This window comes from Coloeus monedula (assembly GCF_965178545.1).
Source record: "Coloeus monedula genome assembly, chromosome: 33".
Lineage (NCBI taxonomy): Eukaryota > Metazoa > Chordata > Aves > Passeriformes > Corvidae > Coloeus > Coloeus monedula.
The window spans coordinates 659,965-685,210 of record NC_138813.1 but is presented as its reverse complement, the minus strand read 5'-3'; the positions used below and the strand labels follow the sequence as shown (position 1 = coordinate 685,210).

Below are 25,246 nucleotides of genomic sequence, written 5' to 3'. Positions count from 1 at the left end.
CTTGTGGGAAGAGATGGAATAAAGTTGACTTACAAGCTGTAAAACCTACCTGCAGAGGCACATGGCAGCACAAAGGAGCACATGGCGGCACAGAGAAGCTTGTCTCCACCACACCCTGGGGACAAGAGGTGTCACACGGCAGACCCCTATGGAAAGGAGCCTGCCGGGAGCTGACGGATGGGTGAACAGCGCGTGATCATCCTGTAGAAGAACATTTAGAAAGTGTGTTGCTGATGTGGCAACATGGGATAGGTCATGTAGTGAGAATTACCATATAAGGAAATACTGTGCCTTAGAAAAGTGTATAAAACCAGCTCATTCCTTTGAATAAACGATTCCTATTCCCTGCCGGTCTGGGTCCGTTCCTCAACCACTGACAATTCCTGTAGGATTTACTCCACCTCAACAGTAACTGACTCTCAGGGCTGACTTACTCACATATCTAAAGTTCTTAAGAACCCACGAGAGCAGCATTTCTCCTGCATTTCCTAAGGCACATTCATATGGACACAGGGAGCTTGTTTTGGGAAGGATCCTGCTGCTTTCTGCCAGTTTTTAGGGGTAATAAATGGCTCTTGGGGATCCCCCACATTCATTTTGGGAGGCTGGGGAGACCCCATGGCTGAGGGGGGGTTGTAACCCCTAATTTTGGGGAATTATATGTGGCTTGTGGGGATCCCACGTTTGATGGACGGGGAGTGCCCCCTTTCTCCAAAATAGCCTTTGGCCAATCAAAGAGTGCCAAGGTGATGACTTAAAAGTGTTCAGGCAGAGACATAGTACACAGAGCTTTCAAAGACTCTTAATCAATCAGAACACCGTTTCATTCAGACTCATCAGATGCCAGGGAGATACGCAGAGCCCAGAGCCCCCCAAAACTTTCCAGCCAATCATAGCTTTTTTTGACGATGACTCCCCAGGTTCCAGGTAGACCCGCAGCACCCGGCACTCCCCACCCAGACCCCACCTGTACCCCCCCCTTCGCCCCTAGCACCCCCTAGGAGCGGAATTTGGGGAGGGGGGGTGGTGGGGGGCACCCGCCCTTGTCCGGACTGGTGCTCCCAAGTGCCGTGCGGAGCGGGGCCGCTCAGGGCACAGCGCGGCTACTTTGGGGCTGTTGGCACCTGCCTGGCACTGGGCATGGGGCAAGTGGGTAGCGCAGTTCTGTGCTCGTGGCACGAGCTCTGGTGTGCCCTCCATCAGAGAGAGTCCAGCTGCATTACTTCTGTGTGTCACAGAAGCGACTTTGGCATCAGGATATGCACTGCTGGCTGGGTGCGCTCACTGGCTTCTTTGCAGAGGAGACACAGCAGGAGCCGACGATATAGGCTCACATTAGTTCGGAGATAAAGGAAGAGAGAGGTGGTTCTGGTCTGACTTCCAACAGGTTTACTGTCAGAAGTTTAGCAACCAGAACACGGCGATGATCTTAATCTGGGATATCCCTGAGAGGCTTTCCCCTCAGTTTTATAGGGGTTTTGAAAACTGCGGGGAAAGGGGAAAACAACCAATGAGTTACAAGCCACGGGGAGGATACAATTCAACAAGAACCAATGGGGGAAACCGAGAGGTGGGAGATACAACAAAGAATCAATGAACAACCGAGTAACCGAGAAATTTCCCAAACAGGGGGAGGCGGCTTAAGCTTCTGAGCCGCCCTTCAACCCACCCTCCGAGTCTGTGTCTTGGGGAAACTCGATCCAGGGGAGGGGCTGGGATTGATTGGCATCACGCTGCCCCAGCCTCGCAGTGGGCTGGGTCATGGCAACAAGTGGGGGCAGCTGGGGCAGGACTGGTGGTGCTGGGAGCCCCCCAACGGCTGTGGGGGGGGAGGGGGAGAGGCTTGGGACCTCAAATTCAGCGAAAGGGGGGATGGGACCCCAAAAAACAATCACGGGGGAGGGAGACTGAGGATTAAGAGGACCATGGGAAAGGGACAAAGAGGTGGGAAAAGACAGGGCTGGGATCCCCTGATACCGAAATCTCCAGAATGATCCTTCTAACACAATTTGAAGCATAAGAAAGCAGGCAGTCTTTATCTGTACAGGGCACAGAGAAGGATATTTCTTTATTCTCTGTGTGTTGTGAGGTTTTACAACATGGTATTTATTCCATCACGATAATAAATATTCATTAAAAGATGTTTCTTACCTAATACAGAAACATCACTTTCCTAGAACTATTTTGCATGCATCCTCCTCCTACTGGAAGGCCTTGTATAATCCTGGAGGGTCATCTAAAAGGATCTCTGCTGGTTGTATTCACTGAATGCTTCGATATAGAAGGTGACCTTGCCTTGAACTTTTTCTGTGAGCATGCGCTGTTGCTTCTTTGTTACATGACTTGCAAAAAAAGCCCACTGTAGTCCTTTCTATCTGTTTCTCCACTGCTTCCACCTGTGTTTATCATCCTGTGTAAATACTTTTACGTTCTTTTATCTTATTTGCTAGTTAGTCTTTAAGCTCTATTCCGCAAATTTAGGGGAACTGAGAATTTCTATTCTCTATGTTATTTATCAGGACCACCTCACAGCACAGCACTGCTGCTTTGGGGTGTCAGCACCTGCCTGGCACTGGGGATGGGGTGTGTGGTGGGAGCTGGGGCCGTACTGGTGGCACTGGGAGTCTGCCAGTCCGTGGGGTGAGCAAGGGCCATGGTGGGGGTGGGGCTTGGGACCCCCAACTGAGCAAAAGCGGGGGTGGGATGCCCAAACTGAGCATGACAGGGCTGGAACTCCCAAAACCAAGCACGGGGGAGGTGGGTTGAGGATTGGGGGGACGATGGGAAAGGGAGGAAAAGAGGGGGCTGGTATTCCCCAAACAGAGCGGGGGGCGGGGGGGGAATGGGACGCACAAATTGTGTTGGAAGGGGTCTGTGGATTGGGGGAACAAAGGAAAAGGAGGTGAAGAGGGAAGAGAAAGATGAAGTTGGGATGGAAGAAGGGCAGTTCCATGGATGTTCACCCTTGTTCCCCAGCACTTAAGCCCTGGAGCAAGTCCCTGGGGCTCAGGGTGGGGGGGGAGGGGGCAGATCTGAACTGAGGGGATCCTGCCCACATCCATCCCCGGTGGGGTTACCCCCCCCTCCCCCCCCCAGCAGCCTGTACTGTGGCGGCTGTGGTGCAAGAGGGCCTGGGAAAGAATCGGGAGGAAGAGGGGAGAGAGAGGGAGGAGGAGGAGGAGGAGGAGCAGGAAGAGGAGGAGCATGAAAAGGAGCAGAAGCAGAAGCAAGCGGGATACTGCTTGCTGCGTCCGCAGCCCTCGCAGCCCCAGGAGCATCACCCCCCCGCATCCCTCAGGTGACCAGGGAGGGGGAGTTGGCCCCAAATATACTGGAGGGTCTCTGGCAGGGATTTTTTTGGAGTGGTGTTTGGATCTTGCAGATTCCGGAATCAACCCCCCAATATCTTTGCATTTCCCTGTGAGATTTTGTTGGGGGGGTGGGGATGTGTTTGGAAGTTGCAGGACTCCAGAGATGTCCCCTTGTGGGGACATTGTGGGGGTCCATGTGGATATCGCCCGGTACTGGCTGGGAGGGACATCAGTTCTGGGGATTCCCGGGAGAGCCAGGGGAGTATAATGTGAGACCACCAGAGTGGGGAGAGTGGAGAGGGGTGACACTGGAGTTGGAGGGCCCCTGGCAGCCTGGAGGGGTGGGACCCCCAACCCTGAAAGGGGTGGCAGGGAGAGGGAGGAGCCCGAGTGCCTGGAATGAGGGGAGCCTTGAAGAGGGCAACCCTGGGATGACCTGGGAACTGAAGCAGAATTGGGGAACAGGAAATCTTGGACCCCATGGCATCCCTGAGCAGGACTCCAAAGAGGGGAGATCACCAGGATCCATGGAGACCCCAGAATTCCAAAGTGGGGAGACCAGCAAGGGGGAACTCCTGGGAAGGGTTTTTTGGACTGATGCAGGAGGATGTGGAGCAGCATGAAGTGACCATAACCCCCATCCCCTCCTCTTGTGCCACTGGGAGGGAATTGGGGATAAAATGAAGCCTGGGAAGGAGGGAGGGGTGGGGAAAAAGAGTTTTACTAGGATTTGTTTTAAGTCTCATTCTCTTGCTGTGATTTGACTGGACAGAAATTCAGATTATTTCCCTAGACTGGGTCTATTGTGTCCGTGGCAGTGGCACGTGAGTGCCCTCTCCCTGCCCTGATCCTAGCCCAAGCCTTTCCTTTGGTGTTCTCTGTCCTGCCTGGGGCAGGAGGGCACTGACAGAGCAGCCTTGGTGGCACCAGGCATCTGGCCGGGCTTAAACCATTACATGTGGCACATTGGAAATGTTAAACATAAAGCTTAAAGCAAACACAGTTTCTGGAGGGTATTCTCCACCCCTTTGCCTTTTGTGGGAATCATAGGGCAACATGCCTGGCACAACAGCCCAAAGTGCTGAAGCACATCCAAGTGCTCAGACTGTGACTGTGAACTCTTTGCCCTCATTCCCAGTGTGTGATGATACTTAAACAGGCCCAGGAATCTGTTTCCAGTCTCCATGAGCTCATATTTACACAGCCCCAGGGATTTGGTTCAGTCTCCGTGAGTTCGGCTGTGAGGGTGAGTTCTGGAAAAGCAGCTTCTCTCTGTAAAACTTGGGGCTAAGTTGTCACCAGCTGGAGTGATGCTGGGGATGGGATGGAGATGAATACCCAGATCACAGCCTCCTCTTTGGGGGGATTGAAATAACCAACTGATGAAATAAAAGTAGCCAGTTAAAGAGGGAATGAAATAAAACCCCAAACTCACTACTTTTCAGCTGCTTTTACTGAAGCTTTTGCCACCACGGGTTGGTTTGAGTGTCTGGATGTGTTTTTTGTGTGAGTTCTAGTTTTTGCTGTCTTGTAAGCGCTTTTCAATGATTTTGTTGGGTTGTTTTCAGCCCCTTCTAGCTCCTGCAGCACTGCCTTTGTGGTGGGTTAGTATTTGGGGGCCCTCAGACCTCTTGGTGCAGCCTCAGGTGAGCAAAGCCACCCTGAGCAGATATAGGTGTGTCCCTGCACTGCTGCAGGGGAGAGACTCCCCCCTGCCACCCCGCCACCCTGGCCCCAGAGCTACCTCTGCCCTCCCCAGCTCTGCTCCCTCCTGCCCTTTTGCAGGTGTGAGGGTGGAGAGGAAAAACCTGCATCACTCTCCTGGTTTCAAGCCCAGAGAGTTTATTTAAACTCTTGTTCTGGAAGGGAGCTGGAGCCTTTCCCCGGAGCAGAGTGCTGTGCCCAGGAGTGGGAAATGGCTCTGTATGGGGAAGGCTGGTAGGTTTCATCACCCCTAAATCATCCATGGTACCTGTGGCTAGTGGGGGAAGGGGCAAGAGGTGCCCCTGGGAGGGGGTTTGTGAGCTGGGGAGGCGTCTGCAGAATTTCCTGAAGCAGCTGCTTTGATCCAAAACAGGCGTGTGAGTGGATGGGCGTGAAGAAATCTGGGAGAGAGGAAAGGAGGGGAAAAGCTTAGAGGGACAGAAATTTCTATGCCTCCATTCCCTCTTCCCACCTCTTCCTCCCCCACCAGTTTTTCACCCCCAAATGCCCCAAGCTGCAGCCTGGAGCAGGAGGAATTGGGGGGTTGGGGACAGTAACAAAACACCGCATCAATTAAACCTTATTCAAATTCAAGCACTGGGAGGGGAAAAGATCATCCTTTTGGGTCTTACCTTTTCAAACACAGGCAGGTGGTTCTCAAAAGGAAAATATTTACCTGGGGGAAGTACCAGGTTTAGGGGCTGGTAATAATTTTATTTATTATTTATGACAAAACCACCTGCTGGGCATTGATGTGAGGAATTTATATAGTTGTAATAAATATAGAAACACTTTGCAGTTCCTGCTGACTTGACAGCAGCATCCACAGGTATTTCCAGTCTGTGTCAGTTGACCCTTGTTCTGTTTCTTTGACTTATTTTTCCTTATAATTATAGTTATATAATATAATATTATATATATATAATATAATATATTATGATTATAAATATTCAACAAATTGCTCCTGTGAGACCAGCTTTGCTTTGCTGAGGAGAGCTGTGACTGCCCAGGAATTTGGGAGGATTATCACCTTTTTGTGTTTTTATTTTAGGACCACAGGACCTCGCAAAGCCCCAGGAGGGAGCAGGACCTGGTCGGGCCCTGTGAGTTTGGGGTGTTGTCCAAGATCACCTCGTGGCAGGAGGAGCTGAGGAACGCTCTTTGTCCCTGGAGGGTGCCCCTGTCCCCTCTGTGGCCCAAGGATGGCAGAAGCCCCTTTTGAGGAAGGTACAGAGGCACCATCTCCTGTCCCAGGGGCTTCATGAGCTGCCTTGTGCAGGGTGGGGAATCAGGGTTGGCTCAAGTGGGGCCATCTAGCACCCTCTGGAGTGCCCTGGGTGGCCTGGAGTGGGGGCTGGGGCCTTCTGGACTTGTGCAAGTCCTTGAGACCTTTCCAAGGCACCCAGAGCCAGCAGGAGTTGGCTGAGGTTGAAACAGAGTTGAAAAAACAAAGCAAGTCCTGTTTTTTTGAAAGCTGAAATTGTGTTTTCCTTCCTGCTGCAAAGGAACAATGGTGCCTGACTGTCCTGGGAGGAAAATGCCCCAAATCAGGCCTTGCCCACTTCCCAGTGTGAGTGGGAACTTGCTTTGTTTGCACAGGTGGAGACTCAGCTGCTATGATGGAGCTGTTGCAGCAGAGAGCGGAGGGAAGGACCAGTAAGCACCAGTTTGTGGGGATGTTGTTTCAGGATGTGGCTCAGTGTGTTGGGGGAAACTAAAATGCTTGTAGGAGCTGGGGGAAGGGGGGTAAGAAATGTCAAGGTGTTAGCAAGCTGAAGGGTCTGGGGGATGGTCCCCATTCCATGGTGGAGGCAAAGAGGTGATGCAGGCCGGTTGGGCAGCCTCAAAAATCCTTGGAAGCCAATGATAGCACTGGGATGCCCTCTGGACTGAGTCTGTGCCCTGCTGGGAGCCCCAAATATGTTTTGGGGCTGTGTTGGAAGGTGTTGAAGGCACCCATGAGGGAAATGTGAGAGCTGGGACAACGTGGGGTGCTCTTCATGCCCTTACCACAAGGTTTGTCCCAAGATTTCAGCCTCAGGTGCACCAAAGACAGAAAGGTGACCACTGGGGTCACTGTGCTCACCGTGGTGCTGCTTCTCACTGTCACCATCATCGTGCTGGCAGGTGGGTGGCTGAGGGTGCAGGAACGACCCCAAAGTCTCCTCCCTGGAGAAACCCCCCAGCATGAGTCACTTGGGCATGTTGTGCATGTTTTCAGCTAAGAAACACCCACCCTGCACCACTCCCGCTCTGCCCAGCTGCCTGGAGAGTGGGATCGGCTTTGGGGACAAGTGCTTTTACTTCTTGGAGGAGGAAGTGGACTGGGAAGGGAGTCAGCGCTCCTGCCTCTCCCACCAAGCCCACCTGGCCACCATCGATACCAGGGAGGAGCTGGTAAGAGAAACCCCCATGGAGGCAGTGTGGAATGGCCTTTGGGGAGCAGATTTGGAAACTGCCTGAAGGGAGTGGCACAGAGGTGCCTGTGATCCTTGCTTTCCCCACCTCCAGCATTTCCTTCTGCGCTATGGGAACTTCATGGAGTACTGGGTTGGTCTCCGGAGGGAAGGTTCCGGACCTTGGAAATGGCTCAATGGTTCCCTCTTCAATGCCCTGTACGTCCCATCTTCCGGAGAACAAAACCATGGCCTGGGCTGAGCCAGGGCAGGGGCTGATGCAAGAAGCACAAGTAGATATAAATCTAATGAGGTGGGAGCAGTCAAACGCTACTTTTCCTGGCTGTGCCAAAGCATTCAGACACAACCCATGGATTTGTGGGATGCTGATGGGGGCCTGGGGGCATCTCTGGATGAATCCCCTGGGACCAAGAATATGAAAATATTCGCTCTGTTGAGGAATGGAAGGTAGTTTGGGTTCTGCATGGGGATTTTGCTGGGGAGGTTGGTCCCTGCTCCTGCAGCACTGTTAATTCCTCTGGAAATGGGAATCTGTCCAATCCCAGCCATGTCCCATGAGCTCTCGCTTTGCTGTCAATCCAGGTTTGACATCCAGGGCAACGGCCACTGCGCCTACACCAACTCCCACAGGATCAGCAGCGACAGGTGCTCTGAGACGAAATTCTCTATCTGCAGCCACCTGCAGAGACACCCCAGTGAAGTTCAGAAGGATCCAGAAATCCTGAATTCCACCTGAAAACTCCCTCTTAGCAGAGATCCACCACCAGCTGCTGTTAATCCCACACAATGTGGTACTGAGTCTCCATCGTTTGTATTTGTTTAAATTTTAGCTGGAAAACAACTCACAGGTTGTGATGAGTCTGTTTGCTGAAACTCTGTCAGTTGAGATAAGTCCATTTGCTAAAGCAAAAGCCAATGATTGCACAGAAATAATCAATTGAAAGGGCTCCACTGGAGCGGGTCGTGAAGAGGCAAAGCCCCTGGGAAGGAGTTAGCATGGGAGAAGTCCATGGAGGACTGACTCCATCCCAGAGCAGGGCAAGGACTCCTTTCCATGTTGGGGAAGCAGCAGTATGAAGTGACCATAACCCTCCTCCCATTCTCCCTGTGCCAGTGGTGGAGAGGAGGGAGGGAGTTGGGGGATAAAGTGAAGACTGGGAAGGAGGAGGGGTGGAGGAAAGGAGTTTTATTCGAATTTGTTTTGCTTCTCATTTTGCCTTTTTGCTTCTCATTTTGCCTTTTCTGGGACCCCAAGGGCAACAGCATGGGCACAACAGCTCAAACTGCTGGAAAACAGTGGCCCTTGGCCATTCCATGTTCCCTGTCTCTTCCACGTTCCCCGGTTCTCCCACGTCCCTCAGCTCTGTGGGGCTGGGGGCAGCAGCGAGACCCAGGGTGGCCCTGCGAGGGAACAATTCTGAGCCCCAGCTGGGCCAGTTCCCCCAGTTCTACCCAGAGGGGCCCAGATCACTCCCAGCATGGGCCCTTATGGCTCCCAGTCACCCCCAGTATGGTCCTGATCACTCCCAGTATGATCCCAGTCACTCCCAGTATGATCCCACTATGATCCCAGCATGGTCCTAGGGGTTCTCATTCACCCCTAGTATGGTTCCAGTCACCTCCAGTATGATCCCAGTCACTCCCACTATAGCTCCAGTTCCTCCCAGTGTAATTCCAGTACGAACACAGTCACTCTCAGTACGATGTTCCCAGCATGGTCCCGGTTGCTCCCAATAACCCAGTATGGTTCCAGTCACTCCCAGATACTCCCAGTATTATTCCAGTTACTTCTTTTATGGTTCCTCTATGATCTCAGTCACTCCCACTCTCTCCCACTATATCCCAGGTGCCCCAAGTGTGTTTCCACTCACTTCCAGTTGCTCGCAGCAGGTTCCAGTTGCTCAGTGCCACTCACAGTCACCTCAAGCACGACTGTGTCTTGAGTGTAAAACTATTGCAGTTTGAAACACAGGCCTAAAGCACTGCAAATAGAGATTATCAATCCCAGTGCATTGTGTGACAGCAGCTTTTCCTGGAGGATGTGCTGCATCCCAGAGACTTCAGCAGTGTGGCTGTGGGTGCTTGGAGCTCTGTCCTGTGCCACTGCAGGATGTCCTGAAACAGGACCTCAGCGGCCACCAGCCCAGGTCCCCCTCTGCCACCGCAGCTCCTTGGACCTTGTGTCCCCAAAAGCAGACACAAAGTGTTTCTGCTGCTCCCCCTTTTGCACAAATCCACAGAAAACTGGGATTTTCCCAAACACTTGTGTTCCCATTGTTCCATATTCCCAAAGAACCAGCACCCCCTCCTGGTGAACACGGCGAGTTCCAAGGATGGCCGCCAGCTCCCCTTCCTGCCTAGAAATCTTGGAACTGCTTCTAAACACTGCTCCCTTCAGCCCTTGGACAGCTGCTCTGTACACAGAGCTGGGAAAAAATCCCCTGGTCATGTCTCATCAGGGAAATGCTGCTGGAGTTAGAGGTGTGTGGGCAGTCTCTGTGCATCCATAGATTTTTCACAGATGGCGTGTGCAGAAATAGTTTTTGTATGGAAAGGAAGGAGAGTGCAAGCACCATGAGTGACACTTCCCCTCTCTGTATTTGTTCCCTATCCATGGATGCAGAGACATCCAAGAGCCCCTTGCACAGACAGACCCTTCTGTTCCTGAATAAGGGAGCACAGCGGGGGTGGGTGGGCAGTGAGTCCTGGATGGGGGCAAGATCCAGCTCCAGCCCTGCCAAGGCTCAGTGCCAGCTCTTCTGGAATGGGAAAGCCTTTCAGCTTTGTCCCTGCCCAGAAGGGCAGTGCTGGCCTGGCAGCACAGGTTGTCCTCCCCACAAGGTGCAGGAGATTAGAACACAACCCTTCCAAACACTGCCTGGAGCCACAGCTCTAGGTGCTACCCATGAACCTCAGCTCTGGCAGCTGCTCTGGGACCACCGTCTGCCCCAGGCTGCAGGGTGTTGGGGAAGATGAAACAGGAAAGCCTTATAAATATGATTGCCTGACAAAAGATTTTGGGAATATGAAAACTATAAGCGACATCGAAATGAAAGCCACCTTTGAGATACCAAGTCTTAGTTACTGAACAACTGGGAAACAATGGTATGGCCGACTGAAGGTAATCCCCTCTTGATTGAACAATACCCTCTGCTTGCAGGCAGGTCCAAGGGTCAGAGCAGACCCTACTAGCTCAGCAGAAGGGGTCCAAAGAGTAGTTTTTAGAAGTTAAGATGTAACACTCTATGGTAATATAAGAACTCTTATAGGCTGTATGTAAATGCTATAGGATTTGTATCTTGTATTAGATTGGTTAGTGACAATTAGAATATTCAGTACAGAAGATGATTTATTGTATTGTAACTAGGACTTCAGAGACTCTTACTATTCTCTCTTACTACACTCTTACTCTTACTCTACACTCTCTTAATACACACTCTTACTATACTCTACACACATTCTCTCTCACTACTTCTTCACCCTCATTCCTCTCTCTCCCCCTCTCTCTCTTTGCTTACCCGCTTACTCTCTTGCTCTCTTGGGCCTGCTCAGAGCTGCCAGCTGCAGCTCTAAGCAGTGCCCCTGTACCCACGCCCTTTGCAATAAACCGCATGTTCCAAGATCTGACTTCAGAGATCTCTCGTCTCCATCCGTCACCATCCCGACCATCCGAACCCGCACCGAGCACCCCCCAGACAGAGTTCCTGCAGCAGGGGATGCAGTGGGAGCCTGGCTGAGCTCTGCCCTGGGGCCATCCTGCAGGGAAAGCTGCACACAGGCCAGATTTAGTTCCCACAAACAGCCAAGCCAGAGGTGCAGGGGAGCTGCTCCAGCCTGGCCCACACTGCTGTGTGCTGTGCTCTGGGGCTGGAGCTCCCCGAAGAGGAGACGGCACTGGTGGGCCACAGGAGACAAATCAGCTTCAGCCTGAGCCACACTGAGGTGAGGGTGGGCTGGGAAGGCTGGGGAGGGTCAAGGGCAGTCACAGAGCTCATCCTGGTGGAGGGACAAGGAAAAGGAAGTGGGAACAGCAGTGAGGGCAGCTGAGGGCTGCAGAGCAGCTCTGAATGACACCGTAACCTCCTCGCACAGCAGCCCTGAGACACTGCTGTTGTGCAGCCAGGGACAAGCAGAGTGGAGCAGCCCAAGCTCTTCCTTGCCTGGCAAGCCAAATGAGCCAGTGCATGGTTTTTTGAGTCCCACCTCTACACTTCCCATGGGGGTTAGTTTTGGTCGGGCTGTCTGCCCCCAGTCCAGGGCACAGCCGGTGCTGGATGCTGTTGGCAGGGCCAGGAGAGACTCCCATTTCATTATCACTCCAGACCATCCCTCTGAGCCCTGCCAAAAAGCAGCTTGGCAGCCACTGAAGAATTGGCTGCAGCCGCCCCAGCAAAGGGGGAACCTTTGGTGCCCGGCCAGGCCGTGCCATGCCCAGCTCTGGGAGCATCCCCCTGGCTGTGCACTCACCTGCACATGGGGCGTGGAGTGTGTCTTTGAAGAAGGTGCCAGAATCGAAGTCCATCATCTTCAGCTGCCGCTGGCCAGCTCCAGGAAGAGGTTGTCGTCCTTGAGGTCGTCCTTGGTGTCTCCAGCAGCAGCAGCCCCACCTGGTACAGCTTCTCCAGGGGCTCCTTCTCCTTCCCTGGGGCCACACCAGGCTGTCAGTGCTGCCCAGGGCCCCAGCCGTCAACTGGACTAGCAGAAAATGGGTTGGATGGTGGCCACCAGTGCTTGCCAGACCAGATGTCCAACTCAGCTGCAGCACAAGAGCTGCGTGTTCCCTTCTGATGATCCCTGCTCAGAGCTACAGGCAGGACAAAAAAGTCTGGTTTTCTTTGCTTCCTATTGCCAAAAGATGTGTGGGGCTGTTACCTGCCAGACCCCTGGATCAAACTGTGCATGTGGATCTCTCCTATCTTCTAGGGCAGATGAACTCCCTGCATCCAAGGATCACAGAAGAGATATTATAAGGATGGCCTGTCCAAGGGCTGCATGGTCAAATGTCGTAGTTGAGACGGACACGACACTCATGAATCACACACACCAGCTGCATTCAGAAGGCAAAAAGCTTATCTTTAATACCACACAGCATCTTTTATAGTTTCTCAGCTGTTTATATAGCTTTAAAGCTATATAACAACAAGCTTAATTTAACCACACACCACTGGGTGAACACACAATAATCACACAGCATGTTTTTCTACCTCTAATTCAGCTATGCCTCTTTCCCATGGTCCTTCTCTAGCAGAAGTAACAGGCCTGAGTCATGATTTTACAAAGGCAACAGGGCCTTCATTTTATAAGGTTTTACCTGTATGCAACATCTCCCCCTTTTTTGTCTTTTAAGCAAAGGGTTCATGTATTCTAATGTTGAAACAGTCTGCACCTGTAAAGCCATCATCTTATTAAGACTGTTAGTTAGTCATTTGCTGGTCACAGGATAAAATACATGGGCTACAGATCACAATCAATAAAAACTCATCAAGAAAAAATCATGCTACTAACAAAGACACCCACAGCATAAGAAATCAAAAAGATAGTGTCCAATGTTCCCAGAGAGAGAGCTGCTGCTTCTTCTGCACTTGGCAGTAAATGGCTACTGTTCCAAAGCTCATATGGCTGGAGCTCAGGGGCTGTGCTGTTTAGACAGGAGAGAGTCCATTAGCTGGAAGTGCTGACTTTGACATTACCGAATGTCTTTCTGGAAGCGTGGAACAGGGAATAGCTGAAGAAGGTCAGCAGGAACACAACAACATGATGGTAAATGCAGTAGGACACAAGGCAGTTGGCAGGCTGCCTCTGTAAGCTCCCAAGCACAGCCATGTTCCTGGAAGTCCCACCTCTGCTCCTGCTTTAACCACGAGGGCTGGATGGTGAATAGGTCATTTTTCCTCTCGCTGGGCCTCATTTTCTCAGAGGCGATTGAAGTTTGTTGGGTCAGACAGTAACAATGCTAGACCTGTTGGCAAAAACACATGCATACCTTCTCTCCTAGGTTAGTAAATCAGCTAGGCCTTTTCATTACACACCCAATTGTGGATTCTTACGTAAAGCCTTTCTAGAAATTGGTCTTACACATGCAAATCTTCAGACTGGTATTGCTGTGCTGGGGATCAAATTGATGATCTGCCTGCAAAACTTTTAGCATAGATATTGCATTATCCAAATGCTCCTGGGGGAGCCATATTCCCCCTTTTTGTTTTGTGATAACCTGTGTGTCTGTCACTGTAAACGTGAAGGCAACATAAAAGCAAGCGAATACACGTAATAAGACAGTAAAGTCACACTGAGCAGGAACAAACAGGATAATGCATATAATCCACAACACATGGCAAAAGGATAGTAACTTAGAACAATACACCCTCAATTGCCTAAATACTGTACCATCACCCACAGTCTGCAGTAGCTGGTGAGCCCCATTTCACAATGAGGAGCTGAAAAACCTTGCCGGGCAAGGCTCCCAAGTTTACCTCGAAAGGGGATCCAGATTTTAGAAACCCAAATTGGCAAGTCAAAGTGGTTCAATTATGTTTTTAGTGCAGAAACACCTGGGTCTGTAAGTATGCCTCCCAACCAGCTAGGGCCAGGGCTTGGCCAGAGCCAAGGCCTTAACTGTAAGGGTTTCCCTAACATATCCTATAAACAGACCTGTAGTAATGGCAGCTGGGAAAGTTTCTTAAAAAGATACATATCTTACAGATAGCTACACAACAGTATGTGAAAGTTTGTAAAGCAGTCGACTTTGTCATTTATCCTTAGCTAAGTAGTCAATGGTACCATAAACAAACTGCAAACCACCAAAGAAACACACATGTGTAACATCAATAATATCTTCTGCATAATGCCTTTCATGAAAAGCTGGTGAATTCACGTTATATAAGAGCATAATTCACGCTTATATTAAGAGCATAAGACATCTACAGGAACTTATTCTAAGAAGTCAAGAGTATCCTTCTCTACACATCTATGCATATAAGATAATAAGGCAAAGCACTGAACAGCTTACAATCAATAATATCTATAGCTTGCAATTGTTACTCATCCTTCTCTGCAACCTACGAAAGATATAACAACAAAGATTGTAATGAATAATCATCTTAATTGAGCAATGCAGAACATTCATACCCATAGAATTTGCAATGAATTTAAGGACCTAACAAGCCGAATCTTCACGTATTTTTACAACTTCTTATCTTATATTCATAAACAGTCACTTACCAATCTTTTATCATAATTGTTTCAATCTGTTCATTCTTATCTCTGTAGCAAAAGAACTGTATCATTCAATTGAAATGAACATATTTCAGCAGAAGCTAGACTTAACTTCAGTCAAAATAAAAGTTACTCAAAAGTAACAGCAAATAAACTGAACAGAACTTAAAGCTAACATCACTGAAACTGTACAGAACTTAAAGTTACAAGACTTTTAAAATAACAAAACTTAAACTGAACATACTTAGACTTGACTTTGCTTAAACTTAACAACATTTTAAACTAACAGAACTTTAAATGTAACAGAATATCAAATTAACAGAACTTAAACTTGACATGACTTAAATTTAACAACAGGTAAACTTAGAAGAAGTTAGCATCACTTAAACTGTACAAACTTACACTTAGCAAATCAATATTAGCAGCACTTAAATTTAACAAAACCAAAGTCAGAGTGGAGAGTGTTCCTTTAAAGGTGTCAACTACGGCAGAATGTAACTCATCTTGACTTCATCAGTGCAAGAAAGCTACAAAAATTTTGTCACATACCAGTTAAGAAACAATAAGCAAGCAGACAACTGATTTGTAAATGAAATAACAGCAACATGGATGTACTGGAGAGATCACAAAAGTGTGGCAAATACATTGTGATTTGTCATAATTCAGCTGTGAGAATACCTCATGGTAACAAGAAACATTACTGTAAACATCATTTCACAGTCAGAACCTTTTTGGTATAAGCACAATTTTGCAGGATTTTCCAATCTGCAGCTGTATTCCAAAAAAAAATTACAACATTGCATGTCTTTCAGTAGTTTTCTGGTATAAGCATAAATTTGTTAGGGTCTTTTAAGATGCAGTTTATAGGACACAGTACAGTTACTAAATTTCTGGCAATTTCTCAGATGTGCCAAAAAATATCGTGGATGTGCTCAAGGTGTTAACAAGCTGTGAGTTAGAACTCACTGGCAACCTTTCCCACACCGCGAACATGGGAAGGCAAAGGAAGAGCAGGACGGAAGCAGGAAGCTGGACTCTTGTCAGTGATTGAGGCATGGACCCAGACCAGCAGGGAATCGGAATCCTTTATTCAAAGAAATGAACTGGTTTTACACACTTTTCTAAGGCACGGTATTTCCATATATGCTAATCCTCACTACCCTGTGACCTATCCCGTGTTGCCACATCAGCAACACTCTTCCTTCTATGGGATGATCACACGCTGTTCACCCATCCGTCAGCTCCTGGCAGGCTCCTCTCCATAGGGGTCTGCCGTGTGACACCTCCTCCCCCCAAGGTCCAGTGGAGACAAGCTTCTCTGTGCTGCCACGTGCTTCTTTGTGCTGCCATGTGCCTCTGCAGGTGCATCCCACAGCTCCCAACCCAATTCTGTCTTATCTCTCCCCACAGACTCTCTTCCTTTTCAGGTGGAACAAATGCCCTGCAACTCAGTTCTCATTAATTTAAAAAGGCACTTTGAAAAAGTATGCAAGAATGGAGCTGCATAGCCCTGAATGGATCCCCTGAGCCCCCCACATGGGGCGGGTGCCAGGGCTTGCCTGTCTCTCCCCACTGCCCTCTTCAGCTTGGTGATACACAGTGATGGGGATGGCAAGACAGGTCTTTTGTGATTGTCAGTATGGTAGATTTGACCTTGGGCTACTAAGGGTAAAGATAAAATACTGAGAACATAGTCGTATAATGCTGCTCTGAGTTTTGCACATGAAACTCTGTTAGGTCAGTTTTAGAAGTGTTCATGAAGGATGTCTGGACTTCAGGCGGCTCTCTTGAAAGCTGTTTATTGCATAGGTGAAGTTACAGCATTTCAGGGAGTGGGTATCCAGAGCCAGCCCTACAGCTGCCAGCTCCAGCTGTAGGCATACCTGAAGCCGCTTGCTGTTCAAGTTACAGAGCATTCGATACTTTTCTTCGCAGAGTATCTTAATACATAACAACCAATAAGCACCATACACAATACCGTTACATTTGCCTATAGCCTATCATAGCTACTACCATCACCATATTACAGTCATTATTATCCAATCACAAGAGTAAGTAAGTTACAATTTAAGCTTACAATGGAAAACTCTCAGACCACTCTTCTTCTTGCTACATCAACATTTCTTGTTTGCCTGCGATAGCTCTCTAGTTGGTAAAACATGTTTTCTATTTACTTATGCTCTTCTTGAGACACATTTACTTGGTAAAAAACATGTCTTTGTTTGTGGTCACATACCTTTGCTGCAATCATAAAAATCTCCTTCCAACTCATCTCCAACCTTTGCCTTCTCAGTTATTCAGTGATCACTGTTTCAGCAAAACATCTTTTACTCTATATCAAAACTTGCTTTCATTTCTATCTCATTCTCAGTTTCTACATTCAGAGATCTTTCTGCCAAGCCTACATACCTGTGAAACTTTCTTATCAAACTTTCATCCTTCCCAACAATCAGTGAGCATATAAAACTGACACGTGTATATAAGCAGCTACAAAGCCATGGTGTCAGATGATTCTAAAGGAGTATACTATTGTTTACTCCACTGTTTGCCTGTTTCCATAAAATAGAGAATATCAAAAATTTCAGCTACTGAGCAGATAACACATATTCAGAAAGCAAGCCTGTTTTGTAAAGCAGTGTCACTTTTAGTCATTTTTCCAGTCTATCACAGCACTTGAGCTGTTTTGATATGAAGTCTAATTCTGATTTATAAGTGGCAAGGAAGAACAGTACACTTGAGCCATTAAATAGCTGTACCTATTAGAAAAAACTGTTACATGTTTGTCCATAATGAATGATCCACAATAAAATTAAATGCCAGAGCCAGTAGAAATCTGTCCACCTCTGCAGTGGAGAACTATAAATAACTTCTGAGATAACAGTAATGTGGGAGTGAGGAAAGGAATGCTTGATTGATGAATGGCAAAAACGTAGCATGGGCCTCACTCAACAACCCTTGTAAATCATGCAATGTGTTAACATCAGGTTTTAGAGCTAATTGCTATTTTTAAGGAGGATCCTACCAAACTTTCCAAGAGGCTACATAACAAAAGGTAATGCTCTGAGGGCACCAGGAAAGGAAATACTTTTCCCAGTACACAAGTTTCTAACACAGGAAAAATTCAGTATTAAGTCAGTCCAATCAGACTTTCAAGTCAAAATTCTTAAAAAGGCAGTATACGTTTTACCTGACAAGTTGTACCAATCATGCAATATATAAGCATTTCTGTTGAAGAAGTTCAAACCTTGCTGAACAGCCTCAAAGCAAGGAATTACATAATGCTACTGGCATGCAGAAAGACAGTACATCCACACCACTTAGCCTTGAATATTTCCAATAAACAATCCTGTCAAAATTCACAGCTTACTAAAAATAGGAGTTACTTTTAACAAAAGCTAAAAATGTTCCTGAACCACTGGGGAGCTGGCAGCGGAAAAGCCGCTTGTGTAGCAACTGTTACCAATGAAGCTGTGGCGGGAGAGGCATCCTGCAGAGCAGCTGCTGTGGGGTGGGGGGTGGGGAGGGGCACTCCCTGGGCCATTTCGGTTGCAGCGGTGCAGCGGGCGGCAGCCAAGGGACTGCTCCATCGCTCCACTCATCCGCTTGAAACAGGTTGAATAAGTAGTAGCAGCCTGGGCTTATGTACTAGTTTGAAAACAAACTAGTGGGAGACACCAAGTCAGAATAACAATTTAATAGGGAAATAAAATAAGGAAAAAGAACAAAAATAAAGGCAGAAAACACTGTTTCAAACTGACAGAGTCAAGATACAGTCTGAGTCCCTGTTAGGCAGAGTGGTGGCAGCAGTCTGGTAGAATGGTGGCTGCAGTCCTCCTGAAGTGGTGGATGTGGTTCTGTTGAAGCAGTGATCCTGTAGAAGGGGCTGCTCTTCCTCGGATGGTCCAGTGGTGGCTATGTAGCTCCTGTCCTCTGGGAATCCAGTGGAAAGGTTGTCTGTGGTGTTCAGAATGTCAGATTATATCCACGATGGGATGCTTGGTTCCTCCCTCTGGGTGGAGCATCTCACAATGGGGTAATGAGTCATGAGGCAAAGTGTTGATTAGGCTCATTAACAGAAGATGGTCCGGAGGGAGTTATCTCTGAGTCATGCAACAGGACAATGATGGGCCATTAACAGCAAGATAGTCTGGGGGGAGGAGGCAAGGAAACACCACCCCACCTGAATTCAACAGCTCATGAGGATGGTAATAGAAGACACTGTAACCAAGGACAGCTTATCACAGCTTTACAGCCATTCTCATCTGCTGAGTGTCTGTCTCTGGCCACTTGATCGTGGTTCGGCTGGGTGATACAGCCACAGAGTTGGCATTCCACGTTGGTTGGGGGTCACCAGATGTCACAGTTGAGATGGACACGACATTCATGAATCACACACACCAACTGCGTTCAGAAGGCAAAAAGCTTATCTTTAATACCACACAGCATCTTTTATAGCTTCTTAGCTGTTTATATATCTTTAAAGCACAACAAGCTTAATTCAACCAACCACCACACACCACTGGGTGAACACACAATAATCACACAGCATGTTTTTCTACCTCTAATTCAGCTATGCCTCTTTCCCATGGTCCTTCTCTAGCAGAAGTAACAGGCCTGAGTCATGATTTTACGAAGGCAACAGGGCCTTCATTTTATAAGGTTTTACCTGTATGCAACAGACAAACATTTCTTAATACCATCCTGGCACTCTGGGGAGAGAAACTAGAAACCAGAAGCCAGTCAGTTGGAGAAGGATCCCGTCCGCTTTTTTTCCCCCGTTCCCGTGCCCAGGCCATGCTGGGTGTGCCCAGAGCTGTGCCTAAACTTCCCCATGGATTCTGTGCTTTGGAGGGCAGCAGGAGAGCAGGACATGTGCCACCTCCTCAGAGCTGCCAGAGCGGGATGCTCCTGAGCCCGCTGCTGTCTCCCAGCACTGGTATTCCCCCTGTGCCGCAGAGATGAGGGATCCACCTGGAGAGAGCCATTGTGGGAACAGGATCCACTCCCAGATGATCTCCTGGCCCCTCTTGAACGGGTGCTTCCCCACCACCAGGTGGTACAGCAGGAGGCCCAGGGACCAGATAGTCGCTGCGTCGCCGTGGTAGCGTTGGTGGTGGATCCACTCAGGTGGGCTGTAGAACAGGGGTCCTGTGGAACACAAACCAAGTTCATCAGGGGATGCTGCTGCTCCCAGAGCCTCGCTCCAGCATCCCTGGGCACATGGAGGCTGCACCAGTGGCACACGGGGTGACCCGCTGCCCTCTCACCAGCACCTGTGACTTGTATACAAACTTGGGGTTGGAAAAGAGGCCACAGGTGTTGAAAGAGGGCAGCAGTAGCCCTGGGAAGGCCCCACCATGACATGCAAAAGAAAAACCCATCCAGTGGTGGGAAAAAAACATGCCTTCATCCTTCCCACCTGCATTGTCCCCAAGAAACATTAATTAGCCAAGGCAAACAAGGGGAGTGGAGCAGTCCAAGCCCTCCCTCGCCTGCACACCAAACCGGCCGATGCACAGTGTCTGACCCCCCTCTCTTCTACCCCCATGGTGTTGTTGGGCTGGCTGCTCCAGCTCCAGCCCCAGCCCAGGGCAGAGTGGTTGCTGAAGGCTGTCAGCAGGGCTGCGAGCTAGTCCCCTTCCAGCCCCACCCAAAAGCAGCTTGGCTCAAGAATTAATCCAGTGCCTGGCAGCAATAGGGTGAAGCCCCAGTGCTACACCCAGGCTGGGCCATGAGATGCCCAGCAGCATCCCCTGGGAGGGCTCACTTGCAAATTAGGTGTAGGCTGTGTCCTGGAGGAAGGCGCCACAGCCAAAGTCAATCAGTTTCAGCTGCCTGGTGGCCAGGTCAACCAGGATGTTCTCAGGCTTGATGTCCCGGTGCAGGACCCCGCTGCTGGTGCAGTGCCGCACGGCCTCCAGCACCTGGCGGAACAGCCCCCGCGCCTCCTCCTTGGGCCGGAACCTCCGCTCCACCAGGAAACCCGACAGGTCCTGACACCTCTCCGGACGCTCCAGCACCAGCAAGAAGCTGTTGGGGAACTCAACCCACTCCAGGAGCCGGATGACACCACGGAACCCAGTGGACACCTTGTCCAGCAGCACGATCTCCAGGGGTGCACGGGCGCCGTCGCGCTGCAGGAGGAGCACGGTGCCGTCAGTGGGGCTGAGGCCGTGCCAGGGCTCTGGGACCCCTCACCCAGCCCGGGACGCTCTGCGCCCCCCGCTCAGCCCCAGCCCGCTCTCCCTCCGGGGCTCCCGGCAGCTCCCAACCCGCCGGGCCCCGGCTCCTCGCCGCCCGGCACGCCCCGGCTCTGCCGCTGGCCCCGCTCACTCACCAGCTCGCCCCAGTGCCAGATGCGGTCCCGTGGCACACATTTGATGGCCACCTGCGAGCAAGGGGCAGCAGCGGGCTGAGCTTGCCACCTGCCCCGCTGCGCCCCAGCCTCCTCCTCCTCCTCCTCCTCCTCCTCCTCCTCCTCCTCCACCCTCTGCTGGCCTCACCACTCACCAGGGCTCCATCTGCAAGCTGCGTGATCGAGTAGATGCTGCCAAAGCCACCGCTGCCCAGCAGTGAACCCAGCCGGTACTGCTCCTGCAGGGCCTCGTGCACCTTCCCTGCAGGCAACACGTGGCCATCAGCGCTTGGCCTAGGGCCAGACACGGCCCCCGACCACCCCACCACTGCCCCAGCCCAGGCATCTCCACCGGGGATTTCTTTTTACTTTGCATCAGCAAATCTAGAGATTTTGCTTCTCAAACCAGTTCTTGGGAGGCAGACAAGATTCAGCAGAAATCGTCTCTGCCACTGGCTGTTTTATGTATGGGCTGTACTTACCCAGCTGAGGCTATGTGATGTGCAGGGAAATGTCCCTCCAGTATCCCTGTGGCTCCATGCTTGGGACAGTGTGTGGTGCTAAATTTTCACTCATCAGATACTGAAAGATTGCATCTGTGTTTACATCCTCGCAACCTGTCTAGGAAATGTAGAAGAGATACAAATATTTTTAAAAATCCCAACAACACAAAACCATAAAAATCCAGTCCTGGAAGGGGGCCAAGTTTTGTCCATTATTTACAGGATCACAGAGTATATTAGGATTGACAGTTGTATTGACCTTGCAGAATGGAAAGAGACAAATACTGTAAAATGTCTGGAAGCACCTCAGGTTTTCTGACTGCTATCCTCAGATTAAGAAATTAGTTACATATATTTTTTCAGGTATTAGAAATAGGCTGGTTTTGTTGCAAACTGAAAACTAAAAAGTTTCAGACACTTTCATTCCAAGGTTTTAAACGATTGGTTAATTGTCTTCATTTTTAAACTAAACAGTGAAATACCCTATCCAAGAGCTTGACTATGATTCCTATCCCTGCAATGAAGATGTGTGAAAATGAGCCGATAGCTCAATGTGGTTTTAATGTGTTTTGGGCCAGAAGTATAACAGCAGTAAAGCCAGGGAAGTTTGGGAAGCACAGAAATGTTTATTTATTTAAGAAAAAAAAAAGAACCATACCTATGTCAAATTCCATACAGCTCCTGCATGCACTCCAGGGGGTGAATCTTACAATGCTCTCCGGGTTGGATCCCAAACTCGGGCTGGGGTTACATTCTCACTTCTTCTGTCCAGTGCTTTTTTAAATATAGTTGTATTTAATCTTTGGGTGCTGGTTGGCCACTCCACTACACACAAAAGAACCGAAGGGTTTGTGCTGAGTTTCTTTGAGGTCAGTAACTGAGCTTCGGCAGGTCTTCTGGTCAGTCTTTCCCTATGTCCTGCCACCAAGAAATGAAGCACATCCCAGGCACCAGGAGAAGGGCAGTAAGTACCTGTCTCCTGTCCTCTAATTTTAGGAAATGTCACCATACTCTATGGTCCATATAGCAGTTATTTGCTATATATAGTCCTTGATGTGGCTGCTGAATATTCCTCACACTGAGCACAAAAATATTTGTATTTCTTACTCCAGTCCTGAGCAAATCCAGTGAGCAAAGAGTCAGAGAGAGCCCTGTAACATTGACCATTAAAGGCAGGAGCCAGTGTGTCCTGGGTTGCAGTGTATTCTGTTACCATCCTCATGAGCTGTTGGAACCAGGTAGGGCAGTGTTTCCTTGCCTCCTCCCCCCAGACTATCTTGCTGTTAATGGCCCATCATTGTCCTGTTGCATGACTCAGAGATAACTCCCTCCAGACTATCTTCTGTTAATGAGCCTAATCAACACTTGGCCTCATGACTCATTACCCCATTGTGAGATGCTCCACCCAGAGGGAGGAACCAAACATTCCATCCTGGATATAATCTGACATTCCAAACACCACAGACACCCTTTCCACTGGATTCCCAGAGGACAGGAGCTAAACAGCCACCACTGGACCTTCTGAGGAAGAGCAGCCCCTTCTACAGGATCACTGCTTCAACAGAACCACATCCACCACTTCAGGAGGACTGCAGCCACCATCTTATCGGACTGCTACTGCCACCCTGACTAACAGGGTGTCAGGTTGTATCCTGACTCTTTCACTTTGAAGCAGTTTTTTCTGCCTTTTTTTCTTTTTGTTTTTCTTAATTTCCCTATTAAATTGTTATTCTGATTTGGTGCCTCCCACCAGTTTGTTTTCAAACTAGTACACAGTGTTTCTTTGCTTGCCATCCAGGGCATGCACACTAGTGCCAGCTTTGCCTTGCTGAGTGTTATCAAGGCAGTGATCCATACACCTTCTTGAGGGACTGTGTAATTCATGCCTGGATGTGCAGCAGCTTTATGATGGGTGATGAGGCAAACTGATGAAGACAAATAGAAATGTTCATATCTTTCTTTTTTCTTCTCCTCTCCCCTGACCAGGTAAATATCTTCAATTTTATCCCAAATTTTCAGGAAGCAGGCAAAAGACAACCCTTGTCTTTCAACAGAAACCATCCAAGGTTTCTTTTGAATGTGATTTTCAATTCAGGGATCTTTAAAACTTCTCTTTGCTTGTGTCTGTCCTTGAGGGTATTTTTTTTTTCCCAGCTGAAGCTTGGAGAATATCGATTATCCATCTCTCTTTGGATGCAGTTTAGAGCTGATTGCCATAATCCTGGGCTTGCATCATGCCTACAAACCTAAGCCTACCTGGTCTGAGCCTACCAAGGGTTGCATGTACCTTTGGCGACAAGAGCCATCTCAAAAAAAAATTATCTTCTAGGAAAAGAGGGATGCCCAAATGCTCTTAATGCCCTTTGGGCTGCCCTGTGGACACAAGGCTGCAAACTTTGTCCTTGCTGCTTAGCCACCCAGCAAGCATTTGAGTTCTGCAAAAATCTGACCCTGGCTGTGGGCAATATCATTAGTTAAAGTTGATAATGTTGAATACTGCTAATTGATTTAATAGTCTGTGAGCACAGTGGCTTTGCCTTGCAGAGTTTTCCAGCAGGCCACACATCAGTTTCAGCACTCGTGTGTCAGGTCCCTTCTGCTCTATTTGGTGACACCATGTTCACAGCTACTTGAGGCCTTTGAGCAACATCTGCCTTGTCCAACTTAGGTACAAAGTCAAAAGAACCATGGTTGGGTGCAGTGGGCTGAGTTGTCAGCTGTGCATGCAGGTCAGAAGAGCTGTTGGGCATGTGTGCACACACCTTTGAATCACAACTTCCTGATGTTACAGGTTGATGCACACCAGCCACTGGAAAAGGTTCTGACTCTGGTATCCTGCTAATGAATGGAAGGTTCAAGTGAAGGTATCCAATCCCTCTGTTATAGTTTTCAGGTGACGGCTCGATCTGGGTGCCTCCAGGGACACCTCTCAATTATACCTATACCATCCGATCCCCAAGTCCAATCACTTAATTCTTGTCCATGGTCACTTGAATTTTTACTGGTTTTCACTGTTGCTGAGTGTTGGGGTTTTAGGAGCTCTCTTGGGTTTTGTTTTTCTGTTAAAGGAATTTTCCCCATTTGTGTTGCTGGAGAGCAAATGGCTGGGTAGTTAAGAAAAACAAAAGAGCTGGCTAGTTTTTTGTTTCACCTGGGTGTGTGGGCTGTCGGTCTCCAGCATTTGGACAGAGAGGCAGGCTGCTTTCTTCGGCTGCTTTTCCTTCTGCTGGAGAAGCCCTGGGATCCCAAAGCCCGCCTTCCCTGCCCCGCTGGGAGCCAGGCCGTGGCCGCCCTGCCCCTGCCATTGCTTCGAGCCTTTGTTATGTTGTAGCTGTGCTCTCCCTGCCTGCGCAGACCTCCGGGGGGTTCCCTGTTTGGACACACCTCGTCTGCCATCCGGGATTTGTGCTCGTCCCTGCTGTTCCAGCCTGCCGTTCCAGCCTGCTGTTCCCGAGGGTCTGGCCGGACACCGGGATCGGCTGCCCAGGGGTTTGTGAAGCTCCTTTGTTCCATCCCTTCCCGGGATCCCAGGGCACCGGTGCCGCGTGCTCCCCGAGCTCGCTCCGGAGCGCCCCCTGCAGCCGCGGGGGAACCATCGCACCTGCCCTGCTCACCGGGAGCCGCCAGCGCCCCTGCCGGCTGCGAGCGGAACTGCACCTGAGGGGAAAGGGCCTGACAGCCGAGAAGGCTGGCACTGGGTTTGTGATTGTTTGCTGTTACTGCCATAGTTATTGCTGTTTGTTT

The 25,246-nt window shown here is 49.4% G+C and overlaps 2 protein-coding genes across 2 annotated transcripts in view; one reads left to right on the top strand and one right to left on the bottom strand.

Annotated features, from left to right (window-relative positions):
• Window positions 1-6,217: 6,217 nt before the first annotated feature.
• LOC309583867 (C-type lectin domain family 2 member D-like) lies at window positions 6,218-8,168 on the top strand (the record flags this gene model as incomplete). Its single annotated transcript, XM_082299694.1, has 6 exons — window positions 6,218-6,242; window positions 6,615-6,671; window positions 7,044-7,142; window positions 7,237-7,412; window positions 7,527-7,630; window positions 8,015-8,168. The coding sequence occupies 6 exons, from the start codon at window positions 6,218-6,220 to the stop codon at window positions 8,166-8,168; spliced, it is 615 nt and encodes a 204-aa protein (XP_082155820.1).
• Window positions 8,169-18,991: 10,823 nt separating this feature from the next.
• The window catches only part of LOC309583825 (serine/threonine-protein kinase pim-1-like), a gene marked incomplete at both ends in the record, with an annotated part of 68,775 nt that continues 62,520 nt past the window's right edge, over window positions 18,992-25,246 (bottom strand). The window contains 5 exons of the mRNA XM_082299652.1: window positions 18,992-19,045; window positions 19,692-19,792; window positions 20,451-20,778; window positions 20,982-21,032; window positions 21,155-21,261. Of these exons, the coding sequence (XP_082155778.1) occupies window positions 18,992-19,045; window positions 19,692-19,792; window positions 20,451-20,778; window positions 20,982-21,032; window positions 21,155-21,261 (641 nt within the window). The remainder of the gene's footprint in view (window positions 19,046-19,691; window positions 19,793-20,450; window positions 20,779-20,981; window positions 21,033-21,154; window positions 21,262-25,246) is intronic.